General features: G+C 41.9%; 1 protein-coding gene, 1 long non-coding RNA gene and 9 other non-coding genes across 16 annotated transcripts in view; 1 reads left to right on the forward strand and 10 right to left on the reverse strand.

Moving 5' to 3' along the window:
- Positions 1-3,604: 3,604 nt before the first annotated feature.
- LOC102739195 (uncharacterized) lies at positions 3,605-7,364 on the reverse strand. 2 transcript variants are annotated; one of them, XR_004076217.2, is made up of 12 exons: positions 7,297-7,364; positions 6,660-6,712; positions 6,429-6,461; positions 6,202-6,237; positions 5,906-5,937; positions 5,526-5,568; positions 5,219-5,251; positions 5,055-5,085; positions 4,813-4,867; positions 4,097-4,124; positions 3,855-3,906; positions 3,605-3,675 (listed from the first exon to the last, which is right to left on the reverse strand). It is a non-coding gene; the product is annotated as an uncharacterized LOC102739195 (long non-coding RNA). The 2 variants fall into 2 exon arrangements; XR_014146430.1 differs by lacking the exon at positions 7,297-7,364 and adding an exon at positions 6,887-7,290.
- LOC115941467 (small nucleolar RNA SNORD81) lies at positions 3,742-3,818 on the reverse strand. The gene has a single exon (XR_004076225.1). It is a non-coding gene; the product is annotated as a small nucleolar RNA SNORD81 (small nucleolar RNA).
- LOC115941469 (small nucleolar RNA SNORD47) lies at positions 3,982-4,058 on the reverse strand. The gene has a single exon (XR_004076227.1). It is a non-coding gene; the product is annotated as a small nucleolar RNA SNORD47 (small nucleolar RNA).
- Positions 4,689-4,768, reverse strand: LOC115941463 (small nucleolar RNA snR60/Z15/Z230/Z193/J17). The gene has a single exon (XR_004076221.1). It is a non-coding gene; the product is annotated as a small nucleolar RNA snR60/Z15/Z230/Z193/J17 (small nucleolar RNA).
- On the reverse strand, positions 4,931-5,015 carry LOC115941468 (small nucleolar RNA SNORD79). The gene has a single exon (XR_004076226.1). It is a non-coding gene; the product is annotated as a small nucleolar RNA SNORD79 (small nucleolar RNA).
- Positions 5,332-5,396, reverse strand: LOC115941465 (small nucleolar RNA SNORD78). The gene has a single exon (XR_004076223.1). It is a non-coding gene; the product is annotated as a small nucleolar RNA SNORD78 (small nucleolar RNA).
- On the reverse strand, positions 5,640-5,700 carry LOC115941462 (small nucleolar RNA SNORD44). The gene has a single exon (XR_004076220.1). It is a non-coding gene; the product is annotated as a small nucleolar RNA SNORD44 (small nucleolar RNA).
- On the reverse strand, positions 6,015-6,083 carry LOC115941464 (small nucleolar RNA SNORD77). Its single transcript, XR_004076222.1, has one exon. It is a non-coding gene; the product is annotated as a small nucleolar RNA SNORD77 (small nucleolar RNA).
- On the reverse strand, positions 6,537-6,598 carry LOC115941466 (small nucleolar RNA SNORD75). Its single transcript, XR_004076224.1, has one exon. It is a non-coding gene; the product is annotated as a small nucleolar RNA SNORD75 (small nucleolar RNA).
- LOC115941470 (small nucleolar RNA SNORD74) lies at positions 7,003-7,082 on the reverse strand. The gene has a single exon (XR_004076228.1). It is a non-coding gene; the product is annotated as a small nucleolar RNA SNORD74 (small nucleolar RNA).
- Positions 7,365-7,591: 227 nt separating the features above from the next.
- The window catches only part of ZBTB37 (zinc finger and BTB domain containing 37), a 48,234-nt gene continuing 38,681 nt past the window's right edge, over positions 7,592-17,144 (forward strand). For 2 of the 5 annotated variants that reach the window (XM_031029825.2, XM_006734889.3), the window contains exons 1-4: positions 7,592-7,725; positions 8,258-8,452; positions 9,574-10,530; positions 12,000-12,099. In XM_031029825.2, coding sequence (XP_030885685.1) covers positions 9,608-10,530; positions 12,000-12,099 — 1,023 coding nt within the window. In that variant the 5' untranslated portion in view covers positions 7,592-7,725; positions 8,258-8,452; positions 9,574-9,607. Of the gene's footprint in view, positions 7,726-8,027; positions 8,453-9,573; positions 10,535-11,999; positions 12,100-17,144 lie in introns of those variants that run through there. The other 3 variants (XM_081824628.1, XM_081824627.1, XM_031029824.2) reach the window with 3 other exon arrangements.

The raw sequence follows: 17,144 nt of genomic DNA on the forward strand, positions 1-17,144 counted from the left end.
AAAAAAAAAAAAGAATATATATAAATTTTATATATAAAGAGGTATATAAAAATTCAGAAAACTAGATTTTTTTCAGGCAGTTTTTAGAATACTATTTCGGGCAGTGGGAGTTAAGTAAATGAATCTGTTTTGGCACACACAACTACTGTTCATATAATATCATTGAATATTTAAACAGTGTTAGCTTAGGACTTCAGTTTAGCAATATGATAGAGTAACTATCCTAGAAAATCTTTCTTGTACAGAACACCTAAAATTCCTAAATAAAATTTCTTTGAATCTTTGTATTTTTTTTTTTAAGATTTTATTTAAAGAGAGAGGGAGAGTGTGAGTGGGGGGCGGGGCAGAGGGAGAGAGAGAATCTCAAGCAGACTCTGCACTGAGCGCGGAGCCGACATGGGGCTCGATCTAATGACCGAGATCATGACCTGAGCTGAGATCAAGAGTTGGACACTTAACCCACTGAGCCACCCAGGCGTCCCTCATTGACTCTCTTTAAATGCATAAATGAACTAGTAAGAAAGGGAGCTCCTTAGAGACCAGAAATGCCCCCGACACTGATGTAATTAGGTGCTTAAGCTGTTGATATCCTGGGGTACTGCTGATCTGGTGTGACCTAGGACTTTGGTTTTTGCTGGATTATAAGGGGAAACAGGCAAACAAAGCCTACTGCCTCCTGCATACGTGGAGAAGTTAGATAAGAGATCCCCATGTAAAACAAGCTCCTGAAAGGAGACCCCCTTGGTAGAGGGTGATGATAAAGAAACTTGTCTGTGTTTGCATTGGCTCTGGGGATCGGCTCTGAGCATTAACAACCACAAGCTGACACTTAACGGAGGTTTGAACACTTTACAAGCTGAGATTCATAGTGTTCCTAGGTTGATAAAAGCAAATGCAAAATAAAACAAACCCAGTTCTCAAAGAATTGCAGAAGATAAAGTTCCAAGGCACATAATCTCACGATTTTTTTTTTAATGACAAAACACCCAAGGAAACAAGCTACTAATGAGACATTATCAGCAAACAGAATCAGATTTGCAAATATTTAATGTATTGGAACTATCGGAACCTAACAAAACATATTTATAGAAATAAAAGAGGGAATTAAATGTGTGCGCGGGGTATAAGAAATGATAAAAATAGCTAGGCAAATTTGGAAGGGGAATTGAGAGCATTATATATAGGGGTGCCTGGGTGGCTCAGTCAGTTGAGTGTCTGCCTTCGGCTTGGGTCATGATCCCAGGGTCCTGGGATCAAGCTCCACATCAGGCTCCTTGCTCAGTGGGGAGTCTGCTTCTCCCTCTGCCTGCCACTCCCCCTGCTTGTGCTCTTGCATGCGCTCTGACAAAGAAAACCTTTAAAAAAAAAAAAGTGCTTCGTAGATTTCCTGACATATGTCCCTGATTGTTAAGTGCCACATAAAAGTAGCTTTATTATTACGTAACATTCTTTTTCCCAGACATTCCAGAGTCATCTTGTAAACACATGGTAGTCCTCAGTTTTATGGTCAGAACAAGAACGTGAGTCTGGAGAAACTTGTCTCAAAGGTCTTGTCAGCTCTACCTTCAGAATATATCTAGCATCTGATACTTTTTCTTACCTCCAGCCACCACCCTGGTTCAGGTGACCATCTTCCACAGCAAAAGCTTCCTAACAATCTTGCTTGCATCCTTACCCCTCAGCAGTCTGTCAGGAAGGGTCAGGTCACTCCTGGAGTGGTATCAGTCACTTCCTTTTATCATCTATCAACATTTCCAAGTGCTCAAAACCCTTCAGTGGTTTCCCATCTCAGAGAAAAGCTGGAGTCCTTACAGTGGCCTCCAAAGCCATTTGTTGGCCTTCTGGTAGGGTAGGGTCAACTAACGGGCTATTTCCATTTTGTTCAATGAAAATAATTTACATGGGCTCTTAGTAATGGGTATCAATTTTCCAGGGGGGGCCAAATCAAATATTGGAAGTATAAATGTGGGAATGTTATTCAAACTGGAGTTACCAATGACTCAACAGTACCCTACACACCCATCCCTCACCTCCCTGTAAGTGGTAGGCAACAAGTTAAAAGGATTACGTGTTCCAAGGATTGCAGGGTACCTTGTAACTTGAGTGCAAGCTCCCACCCAGTGCCAGAGGCTAAAGTCACATTAGGGTTTTCATTTTTTAAAATCAGCCCAGCCCTTCTGAATAACCCTTTGTCCCATAAAACCTCCCAAGTCTTCCCCAATCTAATGTCAAGCAAACTTTACTGATTCTAGGTATACACTGGGACTTTTCAGACCAGATGGCAAGACCTTTAATATTTCTGCCTGTAGTGTTTCGTCTAGTGGTTTTGGCCCTCCCTTCGAGCCCCCTAAGAGATGGGTCCTTCAGTGTACTAATTCTGCCCATTACAATGATACACTGTAGTACAGTCTGACACTGCCATCTGTGTGGCCTCTGGCAACTTTATCCTGAGGTTGTGCACCTGTAAAATGGAGGAAATTCCTCACTTGCTGTCATAAGAACTAAAAACATTTAGCATATAGTAGACATTCAAAAACTGCTTCCCTCATTCAGGTTTTTTTTAAATAAGACACGATTGGTGTTTCTAATATACTAGAGATGTCCCTTCTAATTTATTACCATTAGTCTTCACTTCATGAAGTTTTCAACCAGCCATGAACTCACCTTAATGGCCATCTTCCAAGCCATAGACCACCATGATTGCTGCCTAATTTCATTATTGACCTTTGGGCACCTAGCCACAATTTCTCAAGAGACTGAGCTAATCCCATCTGCAATAAATTTGTACTTTACTTTCCTGTACAAGTGTGGTTGTCAGTGTAGCTGGGGTTAAGTTTTCTCATACTCTGAAAGCCATCAAAAGCTCACAATCAGACCCCAGTGTTTATTTCAAGTCACATTGTATCCAGATTTGCAGTATCTTTGGTCTTAAAACTCTCAAGTAGGTTAAGTCTGAAGGTAAACTGCAACCCGAATGTGTCATGTCACCCCCACACTTCAAGTACTAAATGTGCCGATTTGGAATATCTAAGGCTTTTATGTTGCCAGAAGCCAAAGCCGTCTCTTTAGGAATTTAGGGAGTAACTGACTGGCAACCCACTAGTTTAAGATTTGACCAAAATCCCAATTGTCACTTACAAAATTAGCACTACTACTAAATATACCTATTTTCTAAAGGATTGGTATAACCACAGTACTGACTTCAGTCTTAAAACCTATTAGATTTTTAGGCTTGCTTTCAATTTGTATTGGGGTGGGGGGGGGAAGATACCGAGTCACTTCCTTTTATCATCTATCAATACTTCTAAGAGACCATGCTTAACAGCAAATATTTTTCTGACAGGGATTTCATTCAGCCCTAGAAAATTTCTGCAAAATATACAGCTAATCCCAGATCATGTCACTAATCTAAGTCAATACAAATACAGTATTTTAAACAAAAGGGCTATAGTATATTCCTCTGCAAATTATTTTCAAGCCCAAGACATCCTATAAAATACACATGAAAAGGTCAACTAATGAAACTAATGTCACAGGGTCTCAAACCACAAAGATGTCCTACTTCCCTTCCTTCATCTCATTAAATTGAAAGAAGCACTCTTGATCAGATGGTTTATAAAAATTTATTGAAATTGGAAATTTGATCTTCTATCCCATAAGCATCCATTCAGGTGCCTGCAAGGACAAAGAAGCTGTTTTTAGTCACATTTCTGTGTTTCAATTCTAATGGTATTGAGTACATAGAATATCAGATCTTTTATGATCATCAAGTGATCAGTGAGAGAGTTCAAGTTGGAGTGAGATCATCATGTATTCTGGAATAAGACAACAGTACTGATGTCTTTAAGCCTCACCTTTCAACTGGTAAGCTGCTCTCATAACTGGATTGCTGCTCTCATAAACACCCTAAAAGCAACAACTGCAAGTTAATCATGGTAAAAAAAAAAAAAAAAAACCTTACATGATGGTTGCTGATAAAGTAACCTCAGAATCAAATGGAACGGTTTTAAGAGTGATATCATTCTATTTCATTTGGCAGAATCACTACATCACTGGTTACATTCTAACTTATCATCTAGATCAGAGACCAACTTACCTCTAAATCTTCAGGTTGACAAGTCTGCCTGTTTGAATATGGGAGAAATAAAGCCCTTAAAATTTGTCCTTCATTTTCCCCATTTTTAACTTTCTGAGAAGTAACGTTTAGGGCAGCAAACCTATTCCACACATTATGACAGTTGTGTAGGTGTCATACACTATTATCCAAGCCCATACATCATGTAACACCATGAGTGAATCCTAATGTCAACTCTGGACTTCGGTGATAATGGTCTATTATAGATTCGTGACTGTAGCAAGTCTCACTCCATTGTTGAATGTGGATAGTGAGGTGTGTGAAGACAGGATATATACAAAGTCTATGTTCAATTTTGCTGGGAATACTGAAACTGCTCTGGAAATGGGAGTTTATTAATAAGTAAATACAACTAAATAACTCATTCTGGCATAATCTATTCAGATTTACATGCCATAATTTCCTGGCAAAAATGTATCAGCCTGTATTTCTCAAGTTATGAGTCCTTAGAACTGTTTGTGTATGAGCCACTATAGTATTCAAACCCTGAACATTTTCTGTGGTAGAATGGCTAATTTTCCTTTTCAATGGTTATGGATAGGATTGCTGCAGCCAGATACATCAGATAGGAGCGAAAGACAATTTTGCTCATCACTGCTAGTCTGCTGAACTATGGTTTCATCATCGTACCGGCTTTAAACCACTTCATATAGAAATCAAACTTGAGATTTCTGTACCTTAGCTTATAACTCCTTGTTCCAGGCTTTGTAAGGTGCCCCCAACTCTTCACACCTGCAGAAATTTAGTCAAATTTAGTAGTAAGTAATAACAAGTAGGTTTCTGAAGTTTTCCTGATACTGTTTCAGTTTTTAAAAAATCTTCACTCTTTTTCAGAGAGATTCCCATCTGTTTTTAATTTCAAAAATCATCACTAACAGCATCTTGCTTAGTAACCAAGTAAGATTAATAGAATACATACCTTTATATGAAAACGTCTTCAAACTCAGTACCTAACAAAAAGATACCGCTTTAGACACACTTCACAACAGCCAAATCCTCCCCGCAATACCAGAAAGCACTTAACACATAGTGTATTTCAGAAACATAGACTTGACTTCAGAAAATGAACTGTTTTTGTCTTACCCCAAGCAAGCCTCCATGATAGTGGCCTATAAGCTAGAAAAGAAACAAGACATTTCATTAAAATGTTAATTATCATTGAATTAATTGGATTGACAATTATCACTGTCACAGGGTTCTTCAGTGTTAAATTTGTCTACATGCTCATTTCAGGTCAGACATTTGATCAACATCATTTCAAAAACCCCGTTCAGAGCATGCTCAACATGCGTTCACTAACCAGCCATAGAAAACTAGTAACTTGGTAGTTAAGCGTTCTACTTACGCATTCACAGTAAGTTTTGGACCTACTAAAATGTTTAATACTTACCCCAAAAATGGTCGGTCCAGACATGTCTAAGACTCAAGTCCACCTAAGAAATAAAGATAGTTAGCAAGACACCAAAGATGAATTTTCTCCCCCACAAATTTAAAAAATGCCTGAAATCAGGTAGAGCTAATTAAGACCTTCATGTTCAGTCAGTATTTGCTTATCATCATACAGGCTGGTTTTTTACAAATGACAGGGTCCTAACTAATGGTAACAGGACAAGGATCTGGCCGTTGATTTATTTAATGCCTTCAGCAATGCACTCAAGCATTTCATGGGAGGAGTGGTTTCTGTGCATAAGGCAACTCTGAAAAGCCATTAGTGGCATTCTTTGTCATGTCTGCCCAGTTACCAATGTTTTAGTTCAATTAACTACTCACCCCTTCAACTTCCAGCTACTTCTGTTTAGTGCCTACAAAAAAGGAGCGAAATTAAGTTAGTGACATTTTCCTTATGCTATTAGTACCAAACCAGTTTTACTATCAATGCAGATACATCAGACAAATGGGTGTCTCTCTTCATGATCCAATCTGCTGAACTATGCAACCATCACAGTATCTGTTTTTCAGGTTCCCCAAGCATTTAACAGAAGATACTAGAGTACAGAAGTTCACATTTGTGTTAAAAAAAAAAAAAATACTGAGTAATATGGACTACATAATACAAGGTTTCTCACCTCTTTGCCCATGGCGAGGGTGTGAAACTTTAGGACCTAGGAAGAAACAGCTTCATGTAAACTTGGTAGCAATCTCAATTTTTTACATCACCATTTTATGTGCCTCAGTTAGTGTAACGGTGGTAATAATTCTCGTCATTCTCACAGTCAAGAGTAGCAAATAAAATGTCATCATTGTAGCACTTTCAACCTAACCTCCCCTTTGTGAGAGAATTTCAGTAACTTACCTCCGCAGCCACTTCCACCCCTTTGACACAGAACTAGAAAACAGACAAGGAATATCCAGTGAAACACACCGAGTAGCCAAGTAAATTATCAACACTCTTAACTACTTAAGCCTCAGAGTAGGATTTTTCAGAAATCCCTTCTGTCCACTACTCTTAAACCATCACAGGCTTAACACAAAGACCACCTCCAAGCAGATCTGACTCCTACCGCTGCATTTACCCGTTTCTTACCTGTCCATCAGAAGCCATCAAAAGCCAGACTGCATTCGTGCCCAGCATGATTCCTAAGAGAAAAGATGACGATTTTTAGGATACCGTTTTGCTCTAAATAAGTCTAAGCATGTCGTTTTCCTATCATCTATACCAGGTGGTCTACACCACCCGTGACTTCATGACTATAAAGGGTGCACTTCACAGGTTAGAGAAAGCGCAGTGCACAAAGGTTGGGCACCACTGACGTAAATAACGGTGCGCTGCTGGATGCAGCCACTGAGAGAACCACGTGGACTAAGCACCCCAACCGCCGGCCTCCCTGAGCAAGAGGCCACAGGAGGCCCACTCGGGTCATCGGCACGCGCCGCCATCAGAGCCGTTGGCATTCATCAACAGTCTCAGATGTCCCTACCAACGCAAGCTTCATCACAGGCAGAGAACGCGAGCCCAGGGCTTTTTCGCAGTTCAGCCCCCACAACCCAAGTAGTTTAGGCCGCACCCGCACCCTACGCGTAATCATCTACCATCTTCATCTTGTGAACCCTGCAAAGGTTCACGACCAGCCTAGAAATACATGTATAAGGTGACTTTAACTGCCAAGAGTTGGCGGCCTCGAGCCAAGAAGCCACTAAGCAAAAAAAAAAAGAACACTTACATGCAGATCGGCGACTCCTAGCCTCAAAAGACCGAGATGGCGGCCAGCGCTAGTATATAAGGATGGGGGTTTTATGACGTCATGACGCATCCTCCCCGCCAGCGCAGGCTTCAGCTCCTCCCTCTCTCCTCCCCTCATCTCTTCCTCCTCCCCTAGCCACACCTCCTTCCCTTTGGCCCCGCCCCACCTCGCCGTTGTGGGCGGAGAGACGACCGCCCGCGTGACTTCAGGGCTCCCGCCCTCCGACCGACTGAGAAGGAAGAGAGGGGAGGGGGCGCGAGGGACGGAAAGCGCTGGGGGAGGGGGAGGGGGGCGGTGTAAGGGTGAGTGATTTCCTTCCGGCACGTCGCCCGCTCCGGGGGAGGGGGTGGGGGGTTTCACTTCCGGGACGGTGTTCCGGCCCATTCCGGCCCATTTCCACCCCCGGAGGTAGGTGCTGCTCCTTGACTGGGCTCGGGCCCCGCACTCCGGTCCAGCTGCCCTGCACCGGGGCCGCCTTGTCCGGGCTCCGCCGCAGCCTGCTCCTGGGGCGCTCAGCCACTCCCCTTCACCCCACCCTCAAGGCACCGGAGACCTTCCACCCCCTTGGCCCCGGGCCGGGCTGAGCTGCCGGGCCCGCCCCCTCGCCGGGCCCCTCCCTCAGGACCCCGGGATGGGCGGCCCCCTCCCCCACCGCAGCCCGGACACACCCAGATACACACACCCACCTCTGGGCAGCTCCCTGCCCGCCTACGCTTACCGCCTGGACAGGGTCCCGGGGCGCCGCCCCCTTCCCGGTCTCTGCCCTCACCTGATGGCTAGCTCCCTAGCCTCACGCCTTGCACCCCTCTCCTCCCCCGCTCCTCGGTGACATTTCGCCCTTCTGCCAGTTCCCCGCTACCCACGCTTCCTAACGCAGACTAAAGCCCCTCAAATACCGAGGTGGCCAACCCCATGGCGTTCCCGATTCTCCCTCTTACAGCTCTCACCTTTCCAGTGCCGACGGTAAAGACCTTACTCCAGGGGCGTCCTCCTCACTGGGGAATTGCCGGAAAGAGCAAACAAAAAAGGCGCTGGTGTAGGCTCCAAAATAAACACATCTGAATTCATGATGGCATCGACAGAGGCTCTTATTGGATTAAAAGTTTCAAAACAGACCAAAACGCTTTGGAAAAAGGTCAGATTGGCTAAAGTTGGTTCTTGAAAGCAGTGTATACACTTCCCTATTTACTGATAAATGTGTCGTAAATGCGGGGCAATACTGTGAGTTTGTCAGGATAAGTTCCTGAAATTTTAGGTCTTAGATAACTATGTAATGTCTTATAAAGTTACAGATAAATGGAAACATTGGGCTCAAGTCAGTGTCTTCCTGTTGAGATTTATACAAATTATTCTCAACCATTGAAGGCTATTGGGTGCAATTACCGGCATAGTGTTTCAGCTATTTTTTTTTTTAATCTTTTAATGTCAAAATTTTGACCATACTTGGTAAATGCTCTATTTTTTTAACCAGTTTTGGGGAATGAAATTTCAGTATCAGTATCATCACCACCCTGAAATTCCCGACTTTGAATTTAGATAGAAGTAGGTTTACCTACTCTGTCCTAATTCTGAGAGTGAATTTCAAGTTTTCTGCATCTTCACTGAGTTCTGACACAGCTGTGGCACGTTTTCCTAACCTAGAGTTTATTTCAGAGTCCTAAACCCAAAGCCTTTTGGTAGGAGCTCTGACTCTTAAGCTTAGAAATAATGGCTTGCATTCATATGGGCTATTAGTCATCTTTTAAATAATAAACCTAACTCATGCATAATGTAGTAAAGTATTAACAGGAGGGATGGATGCCTAATCGACCCGTTGGTGTGTAATTACATTTATTCAAAGAGCTTATTACTTTCTCCTCCAAAGAAAAGTTGTCAGAGGATTTTTATATTCAGTGTGCAAATACTTTATGACTAAAGAACAAAAAAAAAAAAAGAACTGTCACAACTGCTTTGCCCCTTCTATTCTGTTGAACTTCTGTTTTGATGTTGCATAGCTTATTAGTAAGGGACGTATGGACATAGCTCGAGTGTACAGAAGTCTAGCAATCACATTTCGGTTTTAAGGGTATCTTCTGGGAAATGTGAACTGAAAAACCTGTTGGTACTTCTTTTCCATATTTAAATGTGAAGAAAGTTATCTTTTTACTTGGAGATTTTGAAATTTTACCCAAAACTATTCGTCAGCAGAGTTGAATCAGAAAGCATGAGAGGAGTGACATTCTAACTATTGCTGAACATGGTTTCCTCTTTCCACAGGGTTGAATGCCTGCCTACAGCCTCAGGCACGACCATGGAGAAAGGTGGGAACATACAACTGGAGATCCCGGACTTCAGCAACTCTGTCCTGAGCCATCTAAACCAGCTGCGCATGCAGGGCCGTCTCTGTGATATTGTGGTCAATGTGCAAGGACAAGCTTTTCGGGCGCACAAAGTGGTACTGGCTGCCAGCTCACCCTATTTCCGGGATCACATGTCCTTAAACGAGATGAGTACTGTCTCCATTTCGGTCATCAAGAACCCTAGTGTTTTTGAACAGCTCCTCTCCTTCTGTTACACGGGGCGGATATGCCTGCAGCTGGCAGATATCATCAGCTACCTGACGGCCGCCAGTTTCCTGCAGATGCAGCATATCATCGACAAATGTACACAGATCCTGGAGGGCATTCATTTCAAAATCAATGTGGCAGAGGTTGAAGCCGAATTAAGTCAGACGAGGACAAAGCATCCAGAAAGACCTCCAGAATCTCACAGGGTTACACCAACTCTAAACCGTTCCCTTAGCCCGCGGCCCAATACCGCAAAGGGAAACCGGCGAGGTCAGGTTAGCGCTGTGTTGGATATCAGGGAGCTCAGTCCTCCGGAGGAGTCCACCAGCCCTCAGATAATTGAACCGAGTTCTGATGTAGAGAGCCGGGAGCCCATCCTTCGAATCAACCGAGCAGGACAGTGGTACGTGGAGACGGGAGTAGCAGACCGAGGGGCCCGCAGTGATGACGAAGTCAGGGTCCTTGGAGCAGTGCACATCAAAACTGAGAATCTGGAAGAGTGGCTCGGGCCTGAGAATCAGCCTTCCGGAGAAGATGGGAGTAGTGCCGAGGAAGTCACAGCTATGGTGATCGACACCACAGGCCATGGTTCTGTGGGACAGGAAAATTACCCTTTAGGATCTTCGGGAACCAAGGTGGCCCGGCCAACAAGCAGTGAAATTGACAGGTAAGGTTTGTTTTCCTTGGTCATCTGATGGCTGTTGAGCAGACATCCCTGAAGCAGGCCCTCTGTGTGGTACAGAGGGCATCTTCCTTACTTGCTGTTCTTAGCCAAGATAAGTTGGTGTTGGGGAAACTGGAAGTGTGCCAAAAGACTTGCATTCTTATTTTTTTAAAGCAGGAAGCTCCTAGTCGTGAAGTATTCACAGTGTTGTGAGAACTATGGTAAAGTTAGACACTTCCATGAATCAGAATAGCGGCTGCAGCCACACTAGGATCAGTAATTGCCAGGGCCTTCTCGGATTTCCAGGCAGGGAGCTGATCATCAGCTGGGAGCCTGGCATCTTTGCCCTTCCTTGGTATGTTATCACACAGGTAGGTGGCCTCGGGGACTTTTACTTTCCTTTGTAGCACTGTTTACTTTTCCTTGCCCCCACCTACCAAATTAGAGGAAGGATGGTACCAGCAGGATTGTTCTTTTTAGTGTAATCACAGTAATTCCAAAGAAAAGCTTTTTGGATGTTTTTCCCTTTTTTTTTTTTTTTTTTTAACTCATTTGCCATTTGATAATATCTTCCCTGTTTTCTCTCATCGATGACTGCTGGCACCACAAGCCTGAGAGTCTCGTTTTTCCACCAGTGCTGCTAATGTCCTACCCCTCACTTTTCTTTTCTGATATATTGCAGAACTTTTTTTTTTTTTTGGTGGAAGTAGCAATAATTCTAATCTAAGTAAATTGAAACAAAGTCTCAGGTGAAAGAAAGAAATATTACCAATGTAGATTGGTAACATTTGTTTTTTTCCACTCTTGAAAATAAATTAAAATTGACTGCATGAACAATGAAAACTAAAGAAGCTATTACTTTGGTTCACACCTGGTCTTGAAAGTGACATATATTTCACAGAGAGTATATCCTGTATTTACTATAGGTGGTCTTTTCTTGTGTCCTTCACAGTTAAAATCTCCTTGTGCACAATACTTACTGCCCCCTGTGTTAGCACTGTTGTCCAGTGTTAGAACTGTATCAGAAGTAATGGCTTTGGATGCAAAGATTTGTAATCTCCATGATCGGTATCAGCAGTCTGAAATATGTAACAAGTTACCATGGGGACTGGAGGGAGGAACAACCCCAAACCTAACAGTTACATAGAAGAAACAAAATCATAGACCCAGTTTTAATTTATGCCTCTATGGTCTCCCAGAACTTAAGGGTAGAAGCTTCTATTTAGCCTTAGTTTCACCAGGCCATATGGTCTGTCTGCTATGTCATTTTGTGTTTGTTAGATTTACTAAGGCAGACCTTTCTTATTTCAGATCAGATCCTATATTGACTCCATGAAAGTATTTCTTAGTAATCTGTTTTTCCGTTTGTTCCCCCTTCCTCAGCCATGGGATAAAAAGGGTAGACATCACTATTTTTTAAGTTCCTTGACGCTACTTTTCTATCAGTCCCCTTTTTGCTCCTCTTCCAACAGATTTAGCCCCTCCGGCAGTGTTGTTCCCTTGACGGAGAGACACAGAGCCAGAAGTGAGTCTCCTGGGAGAATGGATGAGCCTAAGCAGCCCAGCTCCCAGGTATGTAGTGGATTTAGGATTGCTGCAGTGGTTGAAGAAAGTGCCGCTGTGTGTGAACAGAATATAATGAATAAGAAAGAAAAGATGTAGGAAAGGTAACAGTGGCCCTGTTAAATAAGTACTCTATTTGGTTACTTTTTTTTCTTTATTCTGGCTTGTGAGCATGCAGGAAATACAGTTTTGTTGTCAGCAGAGTTTGGGAAGTAGAAAAAGATGAGATTGTGGAACTCTTCCCTGATTATAGGAACCAGTCTGTATTCCTGAGAATAACATAAATAACCCCTGAAAACTACATGCAGGTAATTTAGGACCTGGGATGGAGAGAGTCTGATTTTGTACTTGGGTGGGTATAACACTACATAATTACTGATTTATATAGTGTCATATATTTGTAAATAAATTGCATATGCATTTTTGTGTGTGTGATTGCTTTTTTTGTATGCTGGTATCTTCATTTTTTTTTTTTTTTTAAAGATTTTATTTATTTGAGGGAGAGAGAGAATGAGAGAGAGACAGCACATGAGAGTGGGGAGGTCAGAGGGAGAAGCAGATTCCCTGCTGAGCAGGGAGCCCGATGTGGGACTCGATCCTGGGACTCCAGGATCATGACCTGAGCCGAAGGCAGTCACTTAACCAACTGAGCCACCCAGGTGCCCTTTTCATTTTTTTTTCTTCTGGAATCTTTTGTTAGACCAAAATGTTCTAGAAAGGATAGGAATGATGTTTTCCATCTTTTTTGCAACTGTCCATAGCAAGTAGTGTAAGTAGTTGATAGTTTTGTTTGTTTGTTCTCATAAGTCTGTATCATGGAAGATTGATTTTTAAAAAGATTATGCACTCACCAAGTAGAACACAATGAATTGTAAATATTTTTGCCCTTTAAAAGGAAACACTGGTGGATTAAGATTGGATAGCTAATGTTTTTAGATTCTGCATTGTATGATAGTATCTTAGTTTTTATGTAAACCACTGGATGTTTATTGTGTCCATAGTATAGTAACAGCGGTGAGACATTGTTAGAAACTGTATTTACTTGTATGTTATCAGGCCAGGGTACGGGAAAAGGAAGGTAACTAGTAGAAGATAGATTTTGGGGGCGCCTGGGTGGCTCAGTCGTTCAGCGTCTGCCTTCGGCTCAGGTCGTGATCCCAGGGTCCTAGGATTGAGCCCCGCATCGGGCTCCCTGCTCCGCGGGAAGCCTGCTTCTCCCTCTGCCACTCCCCCTGTTTGTGTTCCCTCCCTCACTGTGTCTCTCTCTTCAAGTGAATAAATAAAATCTTTAAAAAAAAAAAAGAAGATAGATTTTGGTTTTAATAAGGTGTTAGAGAAAATGTTAGGAGCTTGGAGGAAAAGTAACTTTACTCATATAATTAGGGCCCAGATTTTCTCTTCGCCTCTCAGATAGGATGCAATGACCCTGTGAAGGTGACCATTAGGCAAATACATACTGCAGTGGGACAGACCTGACAACTGCCTGGGTGGGTAAGACAGACTAACAGATACATAAAACACGTATAGGAAAGACTGTAGCAATTTGAGGAGCAGTGCTGTGGGAGTGGGAGTAGCTAACAGGCAGTTCTGAGAATCACTGTACCCCTAGCAAAGTGTTCTTCAGGAGAGATGAAACGCATTTTTGCAAGAAGTGGTTACAAAGAGGTAACTTACGTCTGTAGATAGGATAGGGATAAAAATGGGAATTCTGCAAGGGTGTTTACCTGACCAAAGCAGAAGGTACAGGCTATAAAGCAATAGCAGGTAAGTAGTAGTATCTGAAGATGATATTAAGAGCTGAATTATTACAGACCTTAGTATGTGTGAAAGCTTATTATGGTGCGTCTCCACCACAGTTCCTTTTTCCCTGCTGCAGAGGACCAAAACAAGACATGAACTTACATTACAGTAAGAACAAATTTTGATAGACTTGAAGAGCTTCCTGATTATAGGGGTGATTAAACTGCTAAGGTCACTTCTTTATTCAAAACAATTCTGTGGCTTTTTCTTTTTTCTGCCACATGAAGGTGAAAATACTTGGCCTAATTTTCCAAGTAATTATAATCTTTCTAACCTAGCTTTTCCCACCACTCATCAGCATTTATTATCCCAAACAAACAGACTTTCTCTGTGTATCAGAACCACATCAAACTTATTCCCGTCTCTGTACCTTGAGTCTGGGATGCCCTCTTCTTCCCAGGTGTCTGGGTTCACCTAAGACCCCACTCCTCATTCCATGTGCCCTAACTAGTCCATTCCTCTTTGATCCCTCCTTAAGCCACCATAGCATTTACAGATGGTACGATATAATTTTTCCTAACTCTAGTGACTCATATAAATTATTATTTTTTTATTTACATGAATTTTAAGTCTCCTCTACTTTGAAATTTCCCTGAGGACAGAGTCCTCATTTTCTAATCTTCATATCTGACTGCCTTTTCAGGTACCCAATAAATACAAGTTGTTTTACCACTAATTTTGAGTAACTAAGGTTACTTAGTAGGTGCTCAGTAAAGAGGCACCTACCAAATGGGGGATTATTTGGTTGTCTGTGAATTTCCAGTTTTAGAGATCTTCAAATAAAATTAATGAGCCAAATTGATGAGTTTTTTTTATTTTTAATTTTATTTTTATTTATTTGACAGAGAGAAAACAAGCAGTGAGAGGGGCAGAGGGAGAGGGAAAAGCAGGCTACCCACTGAGCAGGGAGCTGGACACGGGACTCGATCCCAGGACCCCGGGGTCATTACCCAAGCCAAAGGCAGATGCTTAACCGACTGAGCCACCCAGGCACCCCACAAATTGATTAGTTTTTAAAGTTACTTCAGTTGAGTCTGATTAGTAATTAGAAGATTAGGATGGTGAACATATTTTTTCTGGGTTTTTTTTAAGATTTTATTTTTTTAAGTAATCTCTACATCCAACATGGGGCTCAAACCCACAACCCCGAGACCAAGAGTCAGGTGTTCTACCAACTGAGCCAGCCAGGCGCCCCAATGGTGAACATATTTGAAGGCCACGTCAAGAATCTAGACTGGTATTGTAGAAAATATGGAAACCATTTATATGAAATTTATTCATTATATGGAATAATTCGCTTAAAAGGATAACTTAAAAGACTTAAAAATTAAATAAATAAATTTAAAAAGATAGCATGGATAACTAAAATGCATTTACTTTCTGCTTGTGGATAATACTGGTATGACATTACTTTCCTTAAAGTTAGGGGTTTTTTTTTTTTAAGAGAATCAGTACCCTCAAGATTATGAATAATATTGTGAGTTGATAATGTTTAATAATAGCTAACATTTACTTAGCTACATTAAGCACTTTAGTATATTAACTCATTCAGTGCTCATTGCAACCTATCAGGTAGATGCTATTATCGTATTCATTTTACAGAGGAAGGAACTGACACAGAGGGTAGTTAAATAACTTGCTCATGGTCACACATTAAGTAGGATGCAGATCTGAGCCCACATTTCAGCACCCTTAATTGCTATACAGGGTAATAACGTGCATTCGGAATGTTTCAAGGTACCTTTATTGTGTTTGATTCTCCTGAGAATCCTCTTGAGAGAATTCATTGAGCTGGCAGAGCATGTACTAACCTTTTAATTTTGTGGATGAGAAAACTAAGCCTCAGAGAAGTTATTCTGTGCTTTGTCCAGGAACTTTTAGTGGGCTAATCCCTCGTTCTTTATGGGAGTTCAGTGTTGATTATCCAGGGAAATGGAGCAGAAACAAATGTTATATAAAACAAATCAGAAATCATCTAAAACCTCAGTCTTAACTATTCAACGCTTGACTTCACATACTGCTTCCCAAGCCTGCTGAGAACTGCTTCTGTTCTGTTGGAAATGCTGGAGAGCACTGTCAGTTTACACATGTGAAAGGAGACAAAACTCATTTTTAGAAATTCAAGAGAAGAGGGGAGCCTGGGTGGCTCAGTCGCTCTTAAGCAGCTGCCTTTGGCTCGGGTCATGATCCCAGGGTCCTGGGATCGATCCCCGCATTGGGTTCCCTGCTCAGCGGAGAGCCTGTTTCTCCCTCTCCCTCTGCCTGCTGCTCTGCCTACATGTGCTCTCTCTGTCAAATAAATAAATAAAATCTTAAAAAAAAGAAATTCAAGAAGAGGGCACAAAATTAATTACAAATTAGATGAGTCTTTCTCCAGTTAATCCAGAGTCAGCTTTTGCATTTTCTCTTTTTTGCAGTTGTACTTTAGCCTCTACCAAACATCTGTAATTGCCTCATACATCTTTGTACACATATAAGCTTTTTTTTTATTTTTTCAAATAGTTTATCTATTTATCTGTCAGAGAGAGAGAGAGCACAAGCAGGGGGAATGGCAGGCAGAGGGAGAAGCAGGCTACCCATCGAGTAGGGAGCTTGATGCGGGACTTGATCCTAGGACCCTGGGATCATGACCGGAGCCGAAGGCAGACGCCAGCAGACTGAGCCACCCAGGTGTCCCACATAAAAGCTTTTTATTCGGGCGCTTGGGTGGCTCAGTTCGTTAAGTGTCTGCCTTCAGCTCGGGTCCTGATCTCAGGGTCCTGGGATCGAGTCCTGCATCGGGCTCCCTGCTGAGCTGGGAAGCCTGCTTCTCCCTCTCCTCCCTGCTTGTGCTCTCTCTCACTATCTGTCTCTCTCAAATAAATAAAATATCTTTTTTTAAAAAAGCTTTTTATTCGAAACATTATGTTATATGTATGTTATTTATATTTCAGAAGTCCGCAGACTGAAAATATCAGTAATTTCTGAATGGGGAGATTTTAATAAAGAATTTTGAATGAAAAGCATTTATAAATCCAAAATGTTTAGGGGTACCTGGCTGGCTCAGTTAGAAGAGCATGCTACTACTCTTGATCTTGGAGTCATGGGTTCAAGCCCCATGTTGGGTGTAGAGATTACTAAAAATAATAATAAACTTTCAAAAAATTTTTCAGGATTTTTAAATTATTCATTAAAAGAAATATATTGTTCCCACTCCCAGCTTTCAGATAGGAGGAACCCTTGTTTATTTCATATGTTAAAAACTTTATTTACAT

Source organism: Leptonychotes weddellii, chromosome 6, assembly GCF_054177405.1.
Source record: "Leptonychotes weddellii isolate Sample4059 chromosome 6, ASM5417740v2, whole genome shotgun sequence".
Taxonomy (NCBI): Eukaryota; Metazoa; Chordata; class Mammalia; order Carnivora; family Phocidae; genus Leptonychotes; species Leptonychotes weddellii.